Source organism: Paracoccidioides brasiliensis (genome assembly GCF_000150735.1).
Source record: "Paracoccidioides brasiliensis Pb18 unplaced genomic scaffold supercont2.5, whole genome shotgun sequence".
Lineage (NCBI taxonomy): Eukaryota > Fungi > Ascomycota > Eurotiomycetes > Onygenales > Ajellomycetaceae > Paracoccidioides > Paracoccidioides brasiliensis.
The window spans coordinates 1,360,396-1,383,384 of NW_011371362.1; the positions used below are offsets into that span (position 1 = coordinate 1,360,396).

A 22,989-nucleotide genomic window follows, 5' to 3' on the forward strand; every position below is an offset into this window, starting at 1 on the left:
CTAAGCGCAATATCTCAAGTTAAGTTCCAGTGCAACTATTGAGGGTTAAGAGCTCAAATAATTAATTGCTGTTACCTCCCGTATGCGGGCTCTCCTTAGACGAGGAAATGCAATCCAAAAACGGATCTCTACTGAGAATAGCTAGTTTTAAGTTATTAATAATTGTATTCAGGGGGGCAAAACAAGCATTTAATAAACATTAAATCACAAACATGGTCCGATCCTTCAAGGGCTCTAGCCAGGAAAGAGCCTGTCACTGCTGATAAAAAGACTCTCCCATTGCGATAAATCCGAATGATTGGGGGTCAGCAAGCGATCTAAAATACACCCCGGTACCACCTGGGCACCGTTTACCGCAGGGATCTCTGCTGGTTTTGGTTTATCATGGAACGGAATTTCACCCGCCATCTCCATCTCCTCATCGCAGATCCATGCAATGACAGCCCAGGTGGGGAGCTTTTGGAGCATGCGAGGTGTCGGTGAAGTTTCGTCCGGGAGGGCTTGTTTGGGGGGGGTGGCATCCGAAATTAAATGAACTAGCCAGCCAAACCAACCAACTGCTCAAACATTTGTTCAGTGTGGAGAGTCGGCGCGGAGTTAAGCAGTTCATCTACCTAGGTAAGCGTGTTTGTCAAAGGAATTACTATGCTGTGCCTAGTCTAGATAGTGCCTCGACATTTGTCACGAATGGACTGCAGGTTGCTATAGTTATCAGATAATAAAAACCCGGATTTCAAAGCATGTCAAAGGACCCACTAGTAAACTAGTTTAACTACCGCGTTGCCCTCACCTCTTAATGCTGTTTCTCAAGGAACATTCCATCATCGTCGTCGACGACCACGGATGAACCGTCATGCTGGAAATGCACAACCTCGTGCTCTTCTGCATATTCGGATTCAGACCCAACTTGGTGTCAATATGAGCAGGGAGGGGACAGCTGACAGCAGAGATGGGGGATACACCAGACAGACTCCAGCATTGTTCGGCTAGTCGTTCACAGTACATGTATCACAGATGAAGAGACAGAAGGTTAAAGAACCAGCGAAGCCACCCAATCAGACGACATGTCTGTTTTCACTGTCGGATGCAAGAATGCCGCGTCTGAAAACTCCCCGCTTTATGAGCCAAAGCAAGCTTGGACGACTCGATGGGAGAGGGGTATCTCTTTGATCCAATCATCCCGCATCAATAACGTCCTTGGGAATTTCTCTTTTGCTGTCATTCTCGATCGTAAACGGTCGACAATAAGTGGAAATATGTACTGCACATGTACCTCTCCCTGGAAGCGTCAATAACAGAATAGGGAAACGTACGTCGCCTGCCGGCAGAGGCAACACGCAGCCAGTTTTGCCTCTTAACTGACCTCCATATTACAACTATATATAACTACATACATACCACAGTGACATCACCATTTCGTTTTGTGTTGTCTGGTCGGTGCCCAGCTGTTTTCTATCCAAACATCGAGGATAACCACGTGGCTGCTGCGGGATCTAAAAATGCTTATCCCGGAGTTTCCCCCAAACCGTCTGACTTTTCTATTGTTGCAAGATAACTAATCTCATCAGCTCCATGAAACATGGCTTTTCTCCTCTTTTTCGGTTGTTATGTGAGACTGGTTGATTTCCGCGCATTTGTTTATATAGATCGGACGGTTCAATATCTCGAACTCTATCAAGTCGATATCAGAAGCCGTTGATTCTTAATCGGATCTGCAATAATAATAGCTATGCGCTGGTAGACCTATCACGGAGAAGCACGGTTCGCAACAAAGCCTCGTGGCTGTGATTGGAGAAGCTATAGTCATTTCTCTATAGCATCTGTGCTTAAATCCCTTTCAGTGGCCACCCACCATCCCAAGTTACTGTTTTGTTTAGCAAAGCGGGGGGACGGCAATCTATACATTCCTAGGCACCGTCATTCTCAAGTTTCAAGAATAGCATTTGATTATATTCAAGAAAGCATGCTGGGTTGCTGCCGTGTGACGGTGAAGTTTCAACGGAATGCATAGTGGAGTATTTTAAGAAGATGAGGTTCACAAACCCCCCAAACTCCTCAAATGCGGACCGTCGGAGGTGAAATTTTAGAACAAGGATCGGGCACATTAAATTCAGCGCCAGTCCCTTCAAAATCGACTCAAAATCATGCCACGAGAAAAGAAGGTGTCAAATTAGTTCGCCTTCTTCAATACTCCCATTTCATATTAGCCACGACAATAGCATCACGAATGACAGTCTCCGGTCCGCCATTCATGAAACATTTGTCCGATTTTGCCCAGGTCAGTGCGCAGAATAAAAATTACCCCACAAGATTATACCCTCTGTCGTAATTATAGTTTGGCGCATTATCCCATCCAGTCATATAACAAATAGCCTTATTGTCCCGTAAGGGATAATTCTTATGTGCCATTGCCAATTCATGGTCAGGGCACAGAGCATGGGAATATTTCTTTGGATCATAATCTGACTGGCAAACCGATCCTCTTCATGAATGAAAATGAAAGAGATAGTTCATAACCACCAGTTGGGAAGTGAGAACTCGGATTAAATTAGCTGGTGACAAGTTAGAAAAGAAGATATCAAAATGGTGGTGTTTAACTTGGTGGAAAATTGACTGGCTCATGTCAAGTTCAAGTTCATGGTTGGTTTAGTTAAAAATAGGTTGCATGTCCTTAACACAACAATTCAATTACAACTAACTTTTTGTAAACGGTTTAAGAGTCATTGTGAACGAAAAGTATGCGTCTGGGTCCTTGTCAGTCCTCACCACTGAATAATTTAGTTGGAATTATGCAAATTATTCAACTTCAACTGATTGCTTACTTGTTTATTAGAATCAACGTTGCTTCAGTGTATACATTCATCAATTCTTGCTCTTTTAAACTGCTCTATATATTAAATCTCTCATCAAAGATTATGCAGCATGAGCAGAATACTGAAAGAAAAGAATAATCAGTCACTTGAGTAGACTCTTAAAAGATTTAAACAAGTCAGGGAAAGTGTTACAATATTGACGAAATCAAAATATCGAAATTCACTACTTCTTTTTAACTATTAACTTCTTGCTTTAATTAAAGACAAGGAACTTTTGCACTCAAGCTTAAGATGCATTACAACGCTATATATATTTCATCATGAATACATTCTTCTCAAGAACCTCTTCTCAACACCGAGCGGCTCAGTTGAGATCAATAAACACAATCAATTTTCATAGCAGACAGTACATACTATTTTCTAACCTTCATTACTTTTCATAGCTGTAGGTTATTGCTTGTGGAACATCCAGCTGCTGGGTTAATAATTTCATGAAGGATTGTATTGCATTTCAAGCGGATTCCGCAAAGGGTTAATAAGAGCAATTCCCCCAATGTAGAAAAGGACGACACCAAGGCTATTCATCCAGAGTCTGCACAGGCATCCGGCGTGAGCTCAACCGCTTCTTTCCGGACGTGCCGATGTAGAAACATAGTAGTTGCTCCTGGAAACATTGCGAGCACTGAGGGTATTGATTGTCACAGGCTATACCTCGCTCGTGGCAACAGGTGCAGGACGAAATTACTGGGCTATCCCTCATCTCTGAGGAGTCTGAGCAACCCAAGTCCTGCCCTAGAAAATAATAGATTGCATTAGTCTGTGATTATAAGAAGCTTGCAACGATCAAAAAATAGGACAACTTACTGTCTGGACCGTTTCCACGGAACTCCGTAGTGGAGAAGTACAATTTCCACCACCGCTTCCACATGAAGCCAACTTTTAACTGTTTGTCTTTCACATCAAGGAGCAGGGTGGACAAAGATGTTTTTGAGGTATCAACCTGATCTTCATTTGTTAGCCTGGGCTGTTCGAGGACGCAGCGACTTCTCCATATATGGCAGGGTCTGGAAACCCACGACGCTCCGATTAACCCCCCTCCAGTCTCCTATCGTTTAGATCTCTAATATCAACCGTGTGGAAATCAATGTTCTCCTGTTTCGTAAACAGGCGTACATGATAAAGCAAGCGAGTTTGAGGCATCCAAAACCTGAAGGAGCAAGAGCAAAATAGGAGGCTGCCAAATCAGATATGTATGAACCGCATGTTTGCGTAGTAATCCAGAGGTAGAAGTTATTTAGGCTGTACTATTTGACGAACCCCCTTTTGCACAATAGTTCTGGAACTTCTTCCTTGGTGCCGGGCATATGTCGGACCTGGCGCCCATGAACAGAGGGAAACACAGGGACGAACAGGGGACCTCAAAGGCTAGGGTAGAGTTGAAGTAGGTATGATCACATGACGTCCGGTTATTCCGCCAAAGTCGCAGGGCAGGATGTTAAGCTGCCAATGAAAGAGACTGTGATTGTTGAATTATCCGATGGTTCGAAGGGTCTCGGTGAAAATCAATTGCTGGGTTGGTCAGTGGTTGAAGGGAACCGGGACTGGCGGAAGGGCATCCATTTTCGGGCTTGATGAATCAACAGGTCTTTTTAAAGTTCTTCGGTTGTTAAATACGTTAACAAGTTATCTCAGAAAGCTCTCAAACTGCTACGTACATAGTTTATCAACCATAGTACCACTGAAACATCCAACGAAACTGTTACTTCATGTATCATTATTATACCTTGATCGTTCGCGCTTAACTTGAGTAATGCGTGGATAGATAGGGAGCTATATACTCTGGACAGTTAGATTTATACTCAAGAGCTTAACAAACCTTGGAACAGTCCTTTGTGTCTACGTCAAGCAAGACAATTTATGATGCAAATATTTCCTTCTCGAATCTCAAGTGGGGTAGTATTCTGGATCGCTTTTATCAGAGGCTTCTTATTGGGGGGTTGAAGGTGCCCCACACAGGTCACAAGTCAGTGTCTAATCATACACTCCATTGGAGGATGATAGAGATATTGTACACGGGTAGAAGGGATTCTAGAATAATAAATATGGCGGGAACGGTAGCACTTTATTTCTGCTGGGTATTTCCGGTTCGGTGAAACTCGATTTTCCCATCATGTCGGACATTAGCAATGCTCTGTCCAGAGATTGAGGATTCTATGCCTTCCTTAGCCTTGGAAATAACCTCCTCTTTATGGGTTTGCGCCGCCGCCACTTTGTGAACGGCGTCTTGGGTGACGCCTGGAGGTGAGTCGGCGATTTCGTTGATTTGTTGCGTGGTAAGAACATCCGCAATCCTCGATGCACGGGATTGTACTAGAATCGTGACTGGACCGTCGAATTGCAAGAAGAACTAAGGATGTCGGTTAGAACAATATGCTTGCCCTCTGCGTGGTTGGGATATATACTCACCCTATCACCCCATATGGTTTTGCGAGACCAAGTCCAAATTATGTGCCATAGTTTCGATAAAACTCTCCATGTGTCCGTGTCTGACATATTTTTTATGAAATTTGACTTGGAGAGCCATTTCTCAAGTTCAATCCTGGGAACCTGGAATGGGAGCGTGGTAGATTTAAATTTGTAGGGGCGCGGAGAAGGAGCGGTGATTGTATATGCGACGACGTTGCTAGGGGGCTGTTTAGAACGGCGCGTAATCACACAAACATATCGAATAGATAAATACCTTGGATGGGTTATGAACTGTTCTCCAGCTTTCAATTCCACCGAATAAAGCTGACCATTGCCTACTAGAGCAAGTAATCCGCGGCCAGTTACTTCCGAATTACCCCAATGCATCAGGCTCTTCAAGGGTCAGTTCCAAATTCCATTCCGGGTAGAGACAGGAAGTGATTGCACATACTAGCTGTGCATTGATTCTGGGCTTGATTCTCAATGTATGACCAGTCCAAGCCAGCAAAGCTTGTCGTTGTGCTACCATCCAGTCGACAGAGCCGTTCAACTCAATGACAGAAAATGTGGTTGTAGGGGAGCGAGTCGCTATCAAAGCGGTAATTGGACTTGCGGAGGAAATCTACAATGACCGGGGATGCAAGTCAATGAAAGTTGTTGTAATGGCTGATGCCATGTGGAACCTTACCTTCTGGTATAGGAACGGGATGCCGAGGAAAGGGTGACGAATTGGTTCTAGGATGCTTAGAGTCGAAACAACCTGGGGTAAGAATATATCAGCACAAAGTCCATAATAAATGTCTCAAGCAATTCCTGTACATTATCCGCTTTCCCACTTAAACCAACTAGAGTTCCGCGCCGTGTGTATAGGTGTTGGGATGCGGAGAGAGTGACGGAGAGGAGGGAGTACGGAGCACCAAGAACTTCAAATCTGGCATCTTTTAAAAGTTATTAGCATTTTTAATAAGCCATCGGAAAGGAATTTGCCCCTGTACCGGGAGATGCAGCCGAAAGAGGAGTTCTTGATGCGGGAAGATAGCTGCCATTAACCAATTGCGGATCGCTGGGCTGGAGCTGCTGGACATGTATCCATCTCCGGGCAATAGTGCAGTTGGAAGGGTTTCTCCGCAACCCTTGTTTTAAGAGAAGTTGGGGGAGAGATTTCGCAATGGAATGACCCATGGTCTCCATCTGAGGGCGTTCGATGGCTGTAAGGAAAGATGGCTACATACAGATTGATATCACCCTTCTCTCGCTGCAGTGATGCTGCGGGGGACGTCGTCGTAATTCTCCAACGAAAGTGGCGTGGGAGCAAACAGAACAAACAAGCTTCTTCCACTTCTTGGGGGAACAGCCTCAGCTGAACTCAACAACGCAACTCAACTCATCGTGCGCACACCGTTCCTTGCGCAGCCTTCTGAATTCAAACCCAGACCCTGGCAGTGAATGTTTCTTGGACATGTTTCCTCTTGGTATACGGGTGCAGTGATCCAGCAAGGTGAAGGCCTTCCTGAGGCGCAATCGCTGTTGCTAACCCAGTGACTCTCCCTTTTAGCCCCTTACAAAGACAGTGTCGAATATATCCCCTTCGACGTATTATATGTCCAAGATGATATCCCAGTAACTAGCGATAATCGAGGGCATATAAAAATTTCCAGACATACCCCCACCAACAACCAGAATGCTTCTCTGGGCGGCAGCAGTCCGTCGCGGCGCCGCGCCGTCGATATGCTACCATGCATTATTCAGTCTTTCACAGCCCGCCCGTCTTACATGTCCGAATATTAGAGGGCAAATGCGCACATTTGGTTCAAGAGGTAACACCTCAAAGAAACATAACGCTCAGGACCCTTTGTCGAAAAAAAATTCCCATCCGTTTTCCGAACCTTCCTCTCAGATTTCCAAGGGTAGAGACCACACAGTAATTCAGAAAGATATGAAAGGCGTACCTGAATCGAAAACGACGAGAACCTCAGACATTCTCAATGATACTATCGTTAACACAAAGGAACAGAGAAAGGCAGACTGGGCAATTATGAAGGAGATGGCCAAGTACCTATGGCCTAAGGTAAGAATCATCGTTCTGATATTTACGAATTTTGCGTTTACTAAAAGTATAATAGGACGATTTAGGCACCAAAGCTCGAGTTGGAGTAGCGTTGACTCTCTTAGTGGGAGGAAAGGTGAATTATATAGTTTCTTCTGGATATTCTCTACCTGGCTTATTCCTTTCTTAGATTCTTAATGTTGAAGTCCCCTTCTACTTCAAAAGTATTGTCGACTCAATGAATATCGACTTTGCAGCCGTTGGGGGCACAGCATGGACGGTTGCAGGGTCAATGCTTATCGCTTGTACGTGGGAAACGAATCTTCTTGGACAATGCGAAAGATAATTTAACAAGTTAGACAGATGGTGCATCCAGAATCGGAGCAACGCTGTTCCAAGAGCTCCGGAATGCCGTCTTTGCAAGTGTTGCGCAGAAGACTATCAGACGGGTTGCCCGGAATGTATTTGATCATCTCCTTCGGCTGGATCTGAACTTCCATTTGACCCGCCAAACTGGCGGTCTCACTCGTGCCATAGACAGAGGAACAAAAGGAATAAGTTTCCTTCTTACCTCAATGGTGTTCCATATCTTCCCGACAGCGCTAGAGATATCTCTAGTTTGTGGCATCTTGGTAGGTTGACTCGTTGCAATAGAGCATCTTGAAAACCTCATTCTAAGTTATCTGTTTTGCAAGACCTATCAATATGGACCGAAATTTGCTGCCATTACCGCCTTGACTATGATGGCCTATACTGCGTTTACGATTACAACAACTGCTTGGCGGACGAAATTCCGGAAGAAGGCTAATGCAGCCGATAATCAAGCCGCTACCATAGCGGTGGACTCATTAATCAACTATGAGGCCGTAAAACATTTTAACAACGAAAAGTTTGAGGTTTCGAGATACGACCAGGCATTAAAAGGATATGAAGATGCCTCAATAAAAGTCTCCACGTCTCTGGCTTTTCTCAACTCGGGCCAGAATGTTATATTTTCCGGTGCGCTCGCGGGAATGATGTACTTGGCTGCGACCGGAGTTGCTGGTGGACAACTGACGGTAGGGGACTTAGTCATGGTTAACCAGCTCGTTTTCCAGCTATCGGTACCGTTGAATTTCCTGGGGTCTGTGTACAGAGAACTGAGACAGTCCTTGCTAGACATGGAAACCCTTTTTAATCTTCAAAGGGTCAACATTAACGTTAAGGAAAAGCCCGATAACAAACCACTGCAGCTCACTCGCGGTGGAGAGATTAGATTTGAAAACGTAACTTTCGCTTACCATCCCGACCGTGCAGTTCTGAAGGGGGTCAGCTTCACAATCTCGCCGGGCCAAAAATTCGCCATCGTTGGTCCCAGCGGGTGCGGAAAGTCAACAATATTGCGGCTCTTGTTTCGGTTCTATGACGTCCAAGAGGGCAGGATTTTGATCGACGGCCAGGATATTCGTGACGTCTCCCTAGATAGTTTAAGGAGAGCCATCGGGGTAGTTCCGCAAGACACGCCTCTTTTCAACAACACCATCGAACACAACCTCCGGTATGGTAGGATAGATGCAGCTGAAGAGGAAGTCCGAAATGCAGCACGACGAGCACACTTCCATGAGCTCGTTGAGTGCCTTCCTGAAGGCTACAACACACCAGTGGGTGAACGTGGAATGATGATATCAGGAGGCGAAAAGCAGCGCCTGGCAGTTGCGCGTCTGCTTCTCAAAGATCCGCCTCTTCTATTTTTCGATGAAGCGGTGAGTGTTTTACTCATCTGTTGTTTGAGCAACCTTGCTGGTCGCTGGCCTGATAACCTAAACTTTTGTGATGAACGAAAACAGACTTCCGCCCTAGACACATATACCGAGCAAGCGTTGCTCCAAAACATCAATAGTATTCTGAAGGACAAGGGAAGAACGAGCGTGTTTGTAGCACATCGCCTGCGTACCATATATGATAGCGATCAAATCCTGGTGTTGAAAGACGGCAAGGTTGCTGAGAGCGGAACACATGGTGAGCTGCTAAGCATGAATGGGGTTTATGCGGAATTATGGAAAGGTATGTCATGTCATATGAAGATTGCATTTATTCCCCGTTTTGTTCTGCTTCATCTCCGCACTCTTTCTTCTGGATACGACACAAAACCATTTGCTTACCAATCTTAACAAATACAGCACAGGAGAGGTCTCTAGCACAAGATATCGATATTGAAATTGAGGAGATTGAAGCAGCACTTGAGGAACCAGGAGACGTGGAGGCTATGAAAGATCCTAATCAATCATAGCCGCAACCTTCGTCGTAAATGAGAAGGGGCGGCAAAATATATACGCAAACGACATCTGTGGAACGCATATCCAAGGGCGTGAGTGAGTGGTCTTTTCCCCCTTGGTCCCTGAATGTCAACTCTGGATAGTTGGAGCAGTGGTTTATCCGGCTCTGCAGATCCAATGTATGTATGCAATGTACGATAACTACGTGCTCATTAGACACATGCACTCATATCTAACAAGAAAAGAAGTGCTTTCACGTAGTTTCAGATCCTTCTTATTCAGATTAACCTTCGACCAACACCAGAAAAGCGCATGTTGCCCTGCTGCTTGGCCCGTAGGTGCTCTTAGGGGTCTGCATATTGGTTTTTTCGGCCCGAATAAATCCAACAATAAACCAGAAAATGGACTGCTCGCGCAGAGATCACGCTTTACCTTTTTTTTCTTCTTTTTTTTCATACATATTTCATTGACCAAGATCCCACGTGCATTAATCAATCTATGGGCCCATGGGCTGTGAGGACTTTTGGGGAGAGGTTATTATTATCGTCAGGATAAAGAGTGGGTGAGGATGCCTAACATATACTCTGCTGTGGGATTGCAGCAATCGGAGGCCTGCAGTTCAGTTCATTTCCCTGGAAGACCAGGCGGTTTTCTGGTTAGGCGGTTCGAGTGGGCTTGGGCTAAAACATTAGCGCTCCAGATGTTGGGGTTTACCCCTGGACTATTTAATTAGGCAAGTTAATTAAGGGTAAATTGTCAAGTTTCGCAAAGTTTTGTTCTGTGGATCTGTCTGAATTGCGGCCTGTTGCTTCAGACGTCGAGGTCTGGATGGATTCCAAGGTTGACTGACATTGACATGGGCCTCAGTTTGCCAATGGCAAAAGCCCAAGGGTAATTTTGTCTGTAATGTTATGTACAGTGGTAGATCAATGCAGATGCCCTCTCCCTGTCAAATGTTCAACCCTATCACCAATGTAGCTCAGGGCAATTTGTTCCATATAGTTAACTACGTGAGCAAGACAATATCAAACCAACCTTCTGGGAAAACACAGGCACCCTTGGGTCCCCACCGGCGAAGTCACTGTAGAACTGGGATTGGGCGCTGACTACGGAGTAGTTAATGACGAGATAGCCCAATTGGCCCAAGGATGCAACAACTGAACTGCGGGTGATTAAGTCCGTGGTTGTATTCGCTAACTTCCTCGTCGTATCTTCGCTTCGGTGGGCTTTTTGGATCCGCTGGTTCGTTCGCCTGTTGTTTTTCCTCTCGACATTTTTCCTTCTCGTTTCCCTCCTCTTCCCCGGTTATTTCTTATCTGCTTCCGTCAGGCGATAGCAGCATTTAGGAGTGTCATTATCTCGTCATCCCATACACTCACTCATTCCTCTTCACTCACCTTTGCTCTCCTGTTCGACGCCAATGGATCTGTGAGACCAAGACCACATTTATTTTCGCTCCCACCGAAGCCACACCCTTGCCGTTTTGTTACTCGTTCACATATTCCCCCCCCCCCCACCACCCCCCCCCGCCATCCAAACAGGTTCGTGCCATCTCCAATTTTCTCTCTGCTTTCAATAGTTAACGACGACGGTTGCTCTGCCGTACGTTCTACATGGAGACAGAACTATGTTGTATTCTTTAATTATTTGACTTCTGTCAGACATGGGAGCTCCCCAGCTGATTATGAGCCTGGATGGAGCAGGTCAATTTATACACATACAGCCAATATTCAACACCATGCTCATTAATACCAATTAAAGCCGATTTTGGATCTCCAATTCTTCACTTTGGCAAGGCTCTATCTACTATTTTTACGCATTTCCTGTGAGCTGGGGAATTTTTTAAGAGGCGGTTGTGGTTGTTATCAACCAGCGGAGGCGTCCCGATTAACTAACCTCGAAGCTACCGGAAAATCGCGAAACATCATAACATCGAAAGATTTCCGGTCTTTGTCCGAGAACAGGTGGCAACCTCCTGCTGGCTAATTCTTATATCGTTGTTAAACATCAGACAACGATTGTAGTTTTAATTCCCCAGCTATTGAGAGCCCGAATACGCCTTTGAACGTCAAGTGGAAATTCTACACCGCGAAAAGCAACGGAACTGTTGAACTCATTCGACCCCCCCAGCCACAGCCCTGATATATATAGATCAGCCAGGCTGGGACGGATTGCAGACACTTTCGGTTTTAATGAGAAACGCGGATAGATCCACTTGAAAGCAACATCACATACATCCCTTTTTCGTTCACACAATGGGTATCATTGAAAAATTACAAGCAAGTACGTGTGATTCTTCCCTCACCTCTCCAAAAATTTCAATCCTCTTTAGAGGCATCACAGAACGGAGCCTTCGCGTCCTCCCTTTTTGGCCTTGTGACATACATCACTGTCGTCCTTTTTCCCCGCCATGCTAACTCATCTTTTAGAACTGGAGCTCTACCGACTTGAACAACGGTATGCTAGGCGCAAGAATCGCAGCACCTTCACCACAGGGGCCCAATACGTCAACGGTGAATACATTTACGCAAACAATACCGGCAGTGCATATTCGTCGACCGCAACGTCCGGCCCGACGGTAGTCAAACATTCGACGGGGACTTCATGGCGGCCGTCGGGGACCTGGCCTGGACATGGAAGAAAGCATCGTCGATATGCGTGATGCAGGTTGTTTTATAGAGCGATATTGAAATATGAACGACGAGAAGGGAAGAAAACTAAAAGACCACACATTACATTCTCTTTACCAAAACACAAACAAATACCAAACTATCCGCATGTCTGTCTCATCGAGCAGGTGCAGCAACGAGAGAAAGGGTTCCCTTGCACCTACTCCACCCCGCCCCAGGAAATGAGCATCCCTAATGATTCCCATTTCGTTTAGCAACATCATTTCAAGTTCTTTGTGAGGAGTTTCTTCGTCAAATAGGAGGTGCCCCGGTGTTTACACATATCCCACAAGTGCCCGTACTCCCGTTTGCCCCTGGGGACCGACACCAAAGGCATCGAAATCTTGCTTTTGATATATCTCGACGCTTAAAATGGACGGCACACTTCTATTTCGTGACGTCTTCTTATCCCCCACCCTCTTCCATCTTCCATTGTACCACACTGTTATCCATCGAAATTGGCATTTTGGAATTAATCGCCCTCCTCATGTCTAATTCTAAGCACATCCTTTATAACTATACGATTTGCAACTGAGTTTTCTCTGTTCTTTAGTATTGTATTTATTACGTGTTTTTAGTTTCTTTCCCCCCTCGTTTGATCCTTTCTCTACATAACCATGCATAGGCCCCGTCTTACTTTGACCATTTCTCCCATTTCCCAAAGCCTTTTTTTAGATGCGGAATAATATCTATACATACACACCTACATTTTACCACTCGCTTCTAGAGGTTTCCTCCCTCGTCTCGTGCTTCGTGAGTTCCTTCGAGAAAGTATCTAGCCCATCCACGTATTCATATATCAATGACTTGGAGAATTTGTACAGAACAGAAGTAGATACATAAATAAACCCCTTGAGAACTGTGTACAGTTTTGAAGGTAGCACGAAAAGTAGTACCGATCCAGTGGACCTATCGAGCATTCAAAGTGATGCCGCCGCGGGATATAAACCGCTCGTAGTATTATAAGTGACATGGCTGGATCCTGCAAGGTGCTGCGACTGCAGCATTTCTCTGCAAAAGAACTGTTAAAGAACAGTATCTTGTTAACGAATATCGGCACAGTGACCTTGAACTTGAAGCACATCTGCAGATGGTAATAGTTGCTACCCCTGAGGTAACAATTTCAACTCACAAAATATGGTTGGTGTAAACTACTGCACATTGCCCTTCTCCATTCAGCAATCAAGATATGCCATGTCCATTCTTCCCCCTCTGTTCTCATTTACTGTGCGTGAGAGCATAAGCTTTCCAATTGTCCGAAACGGGGTTATAGTAATCAGATTATCAAAAAATTAATTATTGAAAAGCTAAGCACGGTAGTAGCATCAGACAGAGCAAACATTTTCTTCTCACTCGGATCTATTGGAGTCATGGTGGGTTTTGATTCGTGGTATAACTAGGTAATGTAGGTTGCGGATCTCAAATAAGAGTAGATGAGACTAAATACGGTGAAGCTGATATGGAACTTCGGAACATGTAGGTGCCGGATATGACACCAATCCTCTACACAGAGTTTGAGCACAGGATCATCTTTCCCTTCATCAATCCAACGTTAGTGTATCCTTTGGGTTTGGGGTGTTGACAGTTTTAACCAAATCGTGCAGTTAATAGCTTTCATGTGCCGGCAAACGAGGAAAAATCGTAACACAGAAGGGAGACGGTGGATGGAATGGAGACTCATTTGACCAATGTTAACAGATAACTGGGTGTGGAACATATTGCTTGCCTGCCTTCCATTCATGTCGCATTGTAGCATTGAAAAGTGAGCTACGGGTTTAATGAAAGCAGGAAAGCAGGAAAAAGACAGCTCAAGATACGACAAGGAATACGTAGGCCGGATAGAAATTTATGTTAAAAAGGGAAATACATGCTATAGCAATAGCTGGAAAGAAATAAAAACAAACCCGTATTTAACCCCCATAATCTTCCATCATTATTATAATCAATACAATCAATCGCCCTATATCTAAGGTTCATCGTTTCGCCTTCCTTTGTCCGATCCCGCTTAATCGGCCAAAGTTTCCAAGCGTGGATCTCGTCTTGGGTGACTTTTGCGCTCCGCCGGCACCAGAGTCATTCATCGCAAAGCTTTGTCGTGTCGAATGGGCGATTCCACCACCAGTTCCTCCAGTGCCTGCAGCCCCTAAACGATGGGAATCTGCTGCAGCTCTCTCCCTGCCGCCATTTTGACCTGCCGCAGTGGCTGCCGCAACTGCCGCAGCAATTGATGAGTGGGGGGCGTTATCTCCGCCAGAGACTAGTTGCCGAGATGACGCTCGCCCTGAACGTCTGGACCGTTCCTGAACGAATTTGAACTTTTCGAGCAGATCGCCCCATCGAATATCTTCGCGAGATTTCAATCTGCCTCCCGGTCGTTCGTAGGACGAAGGAATCCCTGGAGCGTTTGCGGGACTTGTGGATGGTTAGAGGCTGATGTGAAACACATAATGCAAGAAGTAAGAGAAAATATCTAGACTTTAGCAGAAACATACCCTCGAGCAGCTGGGTGTAGTAACCCAATATTGCTCACGCTGTTAAGGCGGTTCTTGAGTGCAGCAAACGCGGAGCTTTTGGGGAAGCAACATGAGCACGCCATAAAGACATTTATATAAGTAAGGATATCTCTCCGGCTCTAGAAGCTGGAGGCGGAGGTCTACGATTGAAGGAGGTCAGTTCGTGTGCGGACTTCCTGATAGGAATATAACCGTTGAGATAAAGCACTAACAGGTGAAAACTGGCGATTCTAGTAACTGAACAAGTTTGTCGATTTGGATCAACATATTGACAGTCATTTCTAACTCCGCGCTGCATGATATTTGATCAGTTTTATGATAACCACATGTGAATGGGGTAGAGGGGAACTTACAAAATTTGCAGAAGATTATATGCTTGTTCGTATGCTTGGGCCAGGAGGCACAGAGAAAAGGTAGCAACGGCATTGTGACACCATGATCTAAACAAGGCTACGAAAAACATTTGACCATCCTAGCACCACATCAGGAAAGACATAAGAAGTTTTTTTGGGGAGATAATGTTTACCTTAGATTCAAGGTTTCGCAATCTCTTTCTCATATCTGCAAGTTCAGGAGCAGTAATAAGGTTATTATTCAAATTCTGCACCATAATACTAGCAAATTCAATGTCCTACATGTACAGTCAGCCCACATTTTATCAGAAACCAGCGAAAACGTAAGACATAACTTACCTCCTCCTTTTCGAGACAATCCGCCAACGTTCTGTAAATCCGTTCAGGGCTTAGATTAACACAGAGCTGTCTGATAATAAGGTTGCCACGTATTTCGAGAAGTTTTCGATCGGTGGAAAAGAGCTGAAGTAAGTTCACCATAAACGACGTGAAATAGCTATCTTCGCTATTTCTCGAGATCTGAGAGAGAAGTTGGAGATCTCGTGTAACAACCGCTTCAGATGGATCCGACAGAGTCTTAAGGAGAGCAGGAAACGTTCCGTCGTGGAACGCAAGAACTTTCCTCGGCGCCTTTCTGTGAAGCATAATAAGCCAAGCCAACGATGCAACTCTTGTAGCCTCGTTTTCGTTGAGAAACTGGAGAGTTAACGCATTGACAGCTGCGGCATAATCTAAGTCTGGAGAAGGCATTGGTGTTGCATCTCCATTGCTTCGTGGAGCCAATGCTGCCCTAGATATCGGAGGAGATGGAAGTGGCTTTGTAGCGTTGGCATCATTAGAGACAGAGCGTGGTTTTCCAGTAGGAGTTGATGACCTTCGGCCATCCGCCTCCTTAACTGGTGCGGTAGGCAACCTCGAGGGTGGAGCTAACTGAGTTTCATCAATGCCACTATCATCGGTGAGGGAGACGATATATTGCATAAGTGACGTATTAACTCGGTTAGCAGCCTCGCGAACTTGATTTGAACCACTCGAAAGCGCGGGTAGCACTTTTGAGAGAAGCCGGGGGACATACTGAAGTATGTCCTCTGGGCTTATTTCAAAAAAGCTATCTATCCATCGCAGCGCCGTTAACTGGATTTCCTCCTCTGCATTGCTGTTAGCAGATAGTGTACGAAAACACTATATTATATGTGTGATATATCGCGTATAAAATGATAGCGTACCAAAGGATGTGTCCACAAAGCCAACTAGGATCTCTAGAATCTTAGGATGATCTACATGAACATCCTGCCCGGGAACGTAATCCCCGTAAACATTGACATCTTCATCGTTAACGGCCCCAGGATCGGAATCCGCAATAGCATTGTCACTGGCGTCCTTGGCATCACTCGTACTAGAGCTACCACTCATACTATAGTTTGTAGAAGATTGTTTATTGTTCCCGCTTTCCTGGTCACGACGGCTGTATGCGATCCCCTTTTTTATACAAGCAATCTTCTTAATCTCACTAAGAAACGTTTCCAGAGCACCTTGAGTTATGGTATGAACATCCCTATTAGGGTCACTGAGAAACCTGAACAAGCCTCCTAAAAAGGCGGGCAAATAATGCACAAGCTCCAAATCGGGTATCGTATCCAACAGCGTTAGCCATGAAACTAGAAAGGTGCGTGTGAATGGATTGATGACATGTATGCGCTCCTTGAGGAGAGGGATAAAATTTGCAAGCGAAAACGCTGTAGGTGGATTTGGGATTTCCTCCGACTCATCAACCCCATCTATCCCTGATTCACTATGAACTTTCTTGGGTGCTTGTAAAATGGAGACGTATGAGGCTGCTGATTCAGAAACTATGTCTTTCACGAGCCGATCGAGGAGTTCTGCTCCGTTCTTCACTGACAGTTCCGAGTCAGAAGCAAGCTGGTAATAGGAAAACTATATTAGCGCTTGAACATTCAATTTCTTGCATGCCATGATTTATTTCCAGCATACCTTGCACAATGCATCGAAAATATCATTGAAAAATAGTAGCAGTTCTCCCTTAGCCACCTTCGCAATGTTATACATGCTTTCGCATGCGTAGTAACGAACGCGTGCATCTTGATCTGTAAAACAGGCAAGGACGGGAGGAACGATTTCGTAGAGGAAGGGAGCAACTTCATCCTGAAGACGTAATACTGAGTTTTCATGCCATTTCGAAAATAGAAGCACCCATCGTTCACACAACTCACCGTACCAAGCGCTATGGAGGCCGCCGCTAGACCAATTAATCCGCCGTTTCGTGTGTGAGGTTGGTGGACGGCATATGCATATTCGTGACACAGCTGGTCGACGATGCTTTTTATCTTGCCAGGTTCACCTTTCGCAAGAGAATCACGTATGGTTTTTTCGAGTCTAGCATTCGACAAGTGACCATAGGTTAGCTGTGGGGTTTTCGGGCGGAAAAGCTAAGGGCCGGGATTGAGAGCTCACTCCAAAGCACCTTGTTTCCGTTTATCGTATAGCTTGTCGCTCAGAAGCCTTTGAACAGATGGATCCATAACGGGTACTGTTTACAGGGAGCCAAGCAGCCTTTTGAATAGAGAAATGGGATCAGGCTCGGGCAGGAATCATGTCGGTGGAGTAGCAGCGAAACCGTGATTGAAGAACCCTGCAAGCTTCACTTTTGATGATTTCAGGCACAGGTCAAAGCGTAGGGGTATCCAGTCTCGTTAGCATTATACCCGTAAAGAAATAATGCTCCATGAAGGCACAGCCAAGGACACCTTTGTGGCATATATTCGTGGAGGAAGCAAAGTTGACGGGCAGGCTTGATTGAGAGTTCACAGTTGGAATCTATTCAACGGCCCGTGACGTACCATGAAGTGCTCCCAGATACGCTAAGCCTAATACAGTGCAATGGCTTGGCTCACCAAAATAATCCCGTATTCAATTGACCCAATGCTTAATTCATTAAAGCAGGGAACAACATCTGTGACTTTCAACTTTGGAACATCTCTTAATTATCTGAGCAGCTCATGTGGATGGAGACGGCTCAACGGACTCTATATAACATCTAGGCTCTAGCTCTACTGTGGTACAGTTTTCAAAAATATATGCAACGCCGATAATCTGAACCCCAAACTCCTGCAAACAAAAAGAAGAAATAGGATTATGCTCAATGGCTGATATACTGGAATACGGCCGTCACATCGCGCTCAGAGGCTTCCTGTCTTAATAACAAATCTTGGATTTTGCCCAGGGGTCCTTTCTCCCCGGCATTGACGAAATGATTCCACGAGCTCGTGTCTCCATACAGCATAGCGGGCGCTTTTATATGCTGGGTTCCATCGGGTCCACATCGCTTGCACTTGAACGTGTCATGCGTATCGCTCCGGGTCCCTGGTTTGAACTGGAATAGTTCTCGAAGGGAATCAAGACTGAAATGGCGTTCGACATCCTCAGCAGAGTCAACGACGCACGAAGACAATGATTGCTTGTGAGATTGTCTCTGGAATATCTTTTCCTCGATGGTACCCGTTGCGATGAATCGGTAAACGAAACAGTCTTTCTTCTGTCCATCACGCCACACTCGAGCGAGGGCCTGTTGATCTGCGGCCGGGTTCCAGTCAGGATCGAACAAGACCAGGCGATTGGCCCCAATTAAGTTGATGCCGCACCCGCCTGCCTTACTACTTAGCAAAAAGACAAATTCCTCCCCTTCAGGGTCGTTAAATTTATCAACCAACTTTTGTCTCTTGGTCACATTCATCGAGCCATCCAATCGCAGACATCCATATTGACGTGACCGGCAGAGTCGTTCAAAAAGATCAAGAGTTTGCGTGTAATTACTGATCAAAACAATCTTGTCATTGGTATCTTGTCGAATTCGAGCAAGCATGCGATCCAAGACCATCATTTTACCAGAATACCAAGATCTCACATCACGATCCCGCCCACGGGACTCTATAGGGATATAGTCGTCTGGGAAAAACTGCTCACATCCGGGAAGATCGGCGCCCAAGTTCAGGAGATCCGGGTGGTTGCAAAGCTTTTTCAAGATGCCTATAGCTTTTAGGGGCTGACTTCCTTTACCTCGAAGTAAACTCTTGATATCAGGGCTTTGAATAAAATAATTATACAAGTCTGTTTGAAACGGAGCCAACCCGCAAAACACCACATGCTCGTACTTGACAGGCAAGTACTTGGACAGAATGTCGTTGGTCCGTCGAATAATGAATTTGTTGACAATGGCCAAAAGTTCGGCGACGGTTTCATCGCCCTTCTTCCGATCCTCATCCGTTCCATCAGCATCTCGACCACGGAGGATTGGCATTTCAAATTTTTTATGAAATTCGCTTCGGGTGCCAAGGATGTTGGGATTGGCAAAATTCAACAGAGAGAAGTATTCAGACAAGTCGTTCTGAATTGGAGTTCCGGAGAGGATCACTCGACGGTCGACATTTAAGCTATTTAGAGCAGTAAATGTTTGACTGTCACCATTTTTGAGTCGGTGACCTTCATCACATAAGAGTAATCCGATTTGGGTGTCTTTAATTTCATCAACATTCAGTCTCAGTGTTTCATAAGAAACGATCAGCACCGGTCGGACAACTGCTCGTCCGGATGAAATAGCCCATTGTCGGAGTTGGGATGTAAGTTCCGCTTTAGTCGCTTTGCCATCAACAACGAAAGGGGTTACTGCGTCTTTACCCAACCATTTGACTGCAAAATGTCAGCGTAAGAGGCTACATATGTAGGATACCTCAACGTACCAAGTTCATTTGCCCAATTCTTCACGAGGGTCGATGGGCAGGCAATCACACACTTCTGAATGGTTGTTTTACCTGCCTCTGGGGATTGTTTAAGCAGAGTCCATAGCAAAGTGATACATTGGAGCTAATATGAAATGTCATTAGTAGGCATGTGTCATGAAGAAACCAACTGCTGTAGTCATACCGTTTTCCCCAATCCCATTTCATCTGCCATAATGCACCCATTTGCCTTCGGGTCAATCATGCCCGTTGTACAGCGATAGAGAAACTTCCGTAAATGTCAGTGCGCGGCCTTATTCCGAATCGAGAATTAAAATAACCACCATACCTTCACACCCTCCACTTGATGCGGACGTAATACTTTCGCAAGTCTAGGATCGATAACAACTGGAATCCTCGGACGCGTTTCAACCTTCTTTTTGATCCCAAGGATATCCGCCAAACTCTTGTGCACCAAAGGCGCATCCAACTTAGGTATATCCGGGTTTTCCGCTTGCTTCCCACTCCCCCCCCCATCACGATTCGCAGGTTTATCATCAATCGTAGGATCGTAAAGCACAATTGCAAATTCTCCGCTAGGATCATGCAGCGGTTTAACGATGAACGTAGTTCCACTCCGCATCCCAAGGATGGGCGCGGGGCGATTCGGATTGTATGCACCGGAGTTTTTGTTTATCAGTGGAATCGAAAATCGCTGCTTGAATATCTGGTCCTTATCCTTGACTTTGAATACGGGGAATCTATTTGCATCGCGGTTGGCGAGGGCCAAACGCTCTTCGTTTGTCCATAGCTTCTCTCCATCCTCTGCATTTCCGTCCGCTCCAGCGTAATTAACCTTTCGTCTTTTTCGTACCGGTTTATCAGAGGCGCGGGTGTGTAACGCTGTTCTAGGGCATTTGAACGGTTTGTTGAGCGAGTCAGCTGAAGGTTTCGGTACAATGGCGTCAGAAGTTTTGGGTCGGGGCCGATGCCTATTCAGGGGTTAGAAATGTGTACCATCAAAATCATTTTAAGTTAAATGGGAGGAATACATTGGACTATATATAGCCTGAAGCCTGAAGCCTGAAGCGAATGATAAAAGTCTGCCGTGAAGATTTGTCAACGTGGATGGAGTGATGAAAGCAACGTGACTTGGTGACTCGATATTGTAGGCAATCAATTCCTCAAGGGAACGCGTCCAATGTTTGAGTAACAAGTTACTCACTAGTTAGTTACCTTCGTGTTTAGAACGAATCGCCAAATAGCCACGAAATCACATGACCTTGTCCGACTTGGGAGTGAATGAGGTCTTATGGATGAATAAGTATTTGCTGACTGGTGTCATGTGGGTTCATAGCAATTTAAACGGGATTCCGTTTTATCAAGCACTCGAAGCCATTGTAGCATGGGCGGTATTTAATATTTGATTGCGCGTTGTCGTTGTGTGGAGATTTGGTTTGGGCTTGCCGGGCAGAAAGCTTTCCCCCATGAAGACACATGCATGACCCTTGTCCCGATGAATTTAAACATTTACTTCCCCTCCGACTCAGTGCGAGACACCTTCATGGACACAACAACCTCGAGGGCCTCGAGGTAGGCGGGCCACGACTCCATGTCCAATGACTTCTGGGCTGGCTACCTCAGCGGAGCCATTGGCATCGTTATTGGGAATCCCCTTGACCTAGTCAAAACCCGTCTGCAGGCGGGGCAAGCTGCTCTCGGATCACTTAGATCTCCGCAGGCTTTGAGCAGCCATTTTGATACTTCATCTTCACTTGTTCGAGGTTCGATACTGTCAACCCATCCGCTAGCAGCTGATGCAAGTAAACTAATCGCACATTTTCCCTCTTTACAGGTGCAACGGCTCCCATACTCGGATACGGTGCCCTCAATGCTATCCTCTTCGTTGCCTACAATCGGACTTTGATGAATATTGCCTCGCATCCTGTACCCGATCCGACCGACCCCGTAGGCGTCCCTCTGTATCAGATATGGATTGCCGGTGCTGTGGGAGGGCTTGCGAGCTGGGTCATCTCCTCCCCAACGGAGTTGGTAAAATGTCGTGCCCAGCTTGCTTCACACCAATCGGTATCATCATGGACTGTGACGAAGGATATCTGGAGAAGGAGAAGGTTTAGGGGACTATACTATGGGGGCGGTGTTACAAGTGTCCGAGACTCCGTGGGATATGGATTCTAGTATGAAACGCAAAAGATATTACAATTTCCCTTCTGGCGGCCTTTCAAACCCATGTTTGGGATATTAGTTCCTGTCATCTGCTAAATCGAATATAGTTTCTGGTCCTACGAGTTATGCAAACGCCTCATGACGACTCCAGATGAAAGCTACCAGCAAGCAGCGGCGAAGATCCTTTTATGTGGCGGAATTGCTGGCATTGTCACATGGGCATCTATATTCCCGCTGGATGTTATCAAGACACGTCTTCAGGCACAAGGGTCACCCGGGATGCTGCTCCCTGGGATCCCACCTGAAAGGCAAATGCTATTGCGGACTTCTACCAGTAGTGATGGACAGATATTGGGCACTTTTGGAATAGCGAAGCAAGCATATCGTACGGAAGGCCTTAAGATATTCTATCGTGGATTAGGGGTGTGCAGTTTGCGAGCCTTTATAGTGAATGCTGTACAGGTATGTGATGATCATCTGCTCATTTGCTTTTTTGCAGTCCGGGAGCAGCCAGTACGCTAAATGCTAATTAATTGCAGTGGGCGACGTACGAATGGATCATGAAGTTCCTCAACCGACCGCCAATGCACAGCTGATGGAATAAGGAAAGGAGATATTATTGCCTCCTTTCGTGGAATAGTTTCTATGTAAATCCTTTGATTTTTGCACATAAATACGTATCCAGGACATGTGTTTGGAATCAGCTGAACAACGTTATTCGTCGGCATAGAGAAAAGAGTGAATTTGTGTGTATGACTTCCTCGGTCACAATTTCGCAGCAATCCTAAGGGGGGACCAAACCAACCCTTCATCGAGAAATGACCCAAACTTGGCCGATGAGTGTAAAAACCGACTCAATCTGTGAAAGACCCAAACGCCTAATCCAAATACCGAATATCGCCAAAGATATCGTAGAACCATTCATTCCAAGCTTTTAAAGCTTTTATCATAAC

At 45.5% G+C, this 22,989-nt stretch overlaps 8 protein-coding genes across 8 annotated transcripts; 3 read left to right on the forward strand and 5 right to left on the reverse strand.

The window, feature by feature from the left end:
* Positions 1 to 3,390: 3,390 nt before the first annotated feature.
* PADG_04889 (uncharacterized protein) lies at positions 3,391 to 3,741 on the reverse strand (the record flags this gene model as incomplete). Its single annotated transcript, XM_010761877.1, has 2 exons — positions 3,391 to 3,605; positions 3,678 to 3,741. 2 exons carry the CDS (start codon positions 3,739 to 3,741, stop codon positions 3,391 to 3,393), a joined length of 279 nt encoding a protein of 92 aa, XP_010760179.1.
* Positions 3,742 to 4,935: 1,194 nt separating this feature from the next.
* Positions 4,936 to 6,461, reverse strand: PADG_04890 (uncharacterized protein; the record flags this gene model as incomplete). The annotated part of the gene is made up of 7 exons (XM_010761878.1): positions 4,936 to 5,220; positions 5,280 to 5,496; positions 5,554 to 5,672; positions 5,731 to 5,901; positions 5,968 to 6,039; positions 6,099 to 6,217; positions 6,275 to 6,461. The coding sequence occupies 7 exons, from the start codon at positions 6,459 to 6,461 to the stop codon at positions 4,936 to 4,938; spliced, it is 1,170 nt and encodes a 389-aa protein (XP_010760180.1).
* A 499-nt stretch (positions 6,462 to 6,960) lies between these two features.
* PADG_04891 (iron-sulfur clusters transporter atm1, mitochondrial) lies at positions 6,961 to 9,595 on the forward strand (the record flags this gene model as incomplete). Its single annotated transcript, XM_010762122.1, has 7 exons — positions 6,961 to 7,347; positions 7,403 to 7,462; positions 7,517 to 7,631; positions 7,690 to 7,958; positions 8,022 to 9,068; positions 9,153 to 9,369; positions 9,486 to 9,595. The coding sequence occupies 7 exons, from the start codon at positions 6,961 to 6,963 to the stop codon at positions 9,593 to 9,595; spliced, it is 2,205 nt and encodes a 734-aa protein (XP_010760424.1).
* Positions 9,596 to 11,991: 2,396 nt separating this feature from the next.
* PADG_04893 (uncharacterized protein) lies at positions 11,992 to 12,243 on the forward strand (the record flags this gene model as incomplete). Its single annotated transcript, XM_010761879.1, has 1 exon — positions 11,992 to 12,243. One exon carries the CDS (start codon positions 11,992 to 11,994, stop codon positions 12,241 to 12,243), a length of 252 nt encoding a protein of 83 aa, XP_010760181.1.
* A 1,980-nt stretch (positions 12,244 to 14,223) lies between these two features.
* PADG_11842 (uncharacterized protein) lies at positions 14,224 to 14,846 on the reverse strand (the record flags this gene model as incomplete). Its single annotated transcript, XM_010762258.1, has 2 exons — positions 14,224 to 14,662; positions 14,743 to 14,846. The coding sequence occupies 2 exons, from the start codon at positions 14,844 to 14,846 to the stop codon at positions 14,224 to 14,226; spliced, it is 543 nt and encodes a 180-aa protein (XP_010760560.1).
* A 124-nt stretch (positions 14,847 to 14,970) lies between these two features.
* On the reverse strand, positions 14,971 to 17,656 carry PADG_11843 (uncharacterized protein; the record flags this gene model as incomplete). Its single annotated transcript, XM_010762259.1, has 8 exons — positions 14,971 to 15,055; positions 15,117 to 15,235; positions 15,290 to 15,394; positions 15,456 to 16,264; positions 16,343 to 17,036; positions 17,109 to 17,279; positions 17,348 to 17,510; positions 17,589 to 17,656. The coding sequence occupies 8 exons, from the start codon at positions 17,654 to 17,656 to the stop codon at positions 14,971 to 14,973; spliced, it is 2,214 nt and encodes a 737-aa protein (XP_010760561.1).
* A 617-nt stretch (positions 17,657 to 18,273) lies between these two features.
* On the reverse strand, positions 18,274 to 21,194 carry PADG_04895 (DNA-dependent ATPase RAD54; the record flags this gene model as incomplete). The annotated part of the gene is made up of 5 exons (XM_010761880.1): positions 18,274 to 19,820; positions 19,871 to 19,994; positions 20,055 to 20,138; positions 20,199 to 20,841; positions 21,127 to 21,194. The coding sequence occupies 5 exons, from the start codon at positions 21,192 to 21,194 to the stop codon at positions 18,274 to 18,276; spliced, it is 2,466 nt and encodes an 821-aa protein (XP_010760182.1).
* Positions 21,195 to 21,461: 267 nt separating this feature from the next.
* Positions 21,462 to 22,632, forward strand: PADG_04896 (uncharacterized protein; the record flags this gene model as incomplete). The annotated part of the gene is made up of 4 exons (XM_010761881.1): positions 21,462 to 21,633; positions 21,705 to 22,047; positions 22,144 to 22,498; positions 22,576 to 22,632. The coding sequence occupies 4 exons, from the start codon at positions 21,462 to 21,464 to the stop codon at positions 22,630 to 22,632; spliced, it is 927 nt and encodes a 308-aa protein (XP_010760183.1).
* Positions 22,633 to 22,989: the final 357 nt, after the last annotated feature.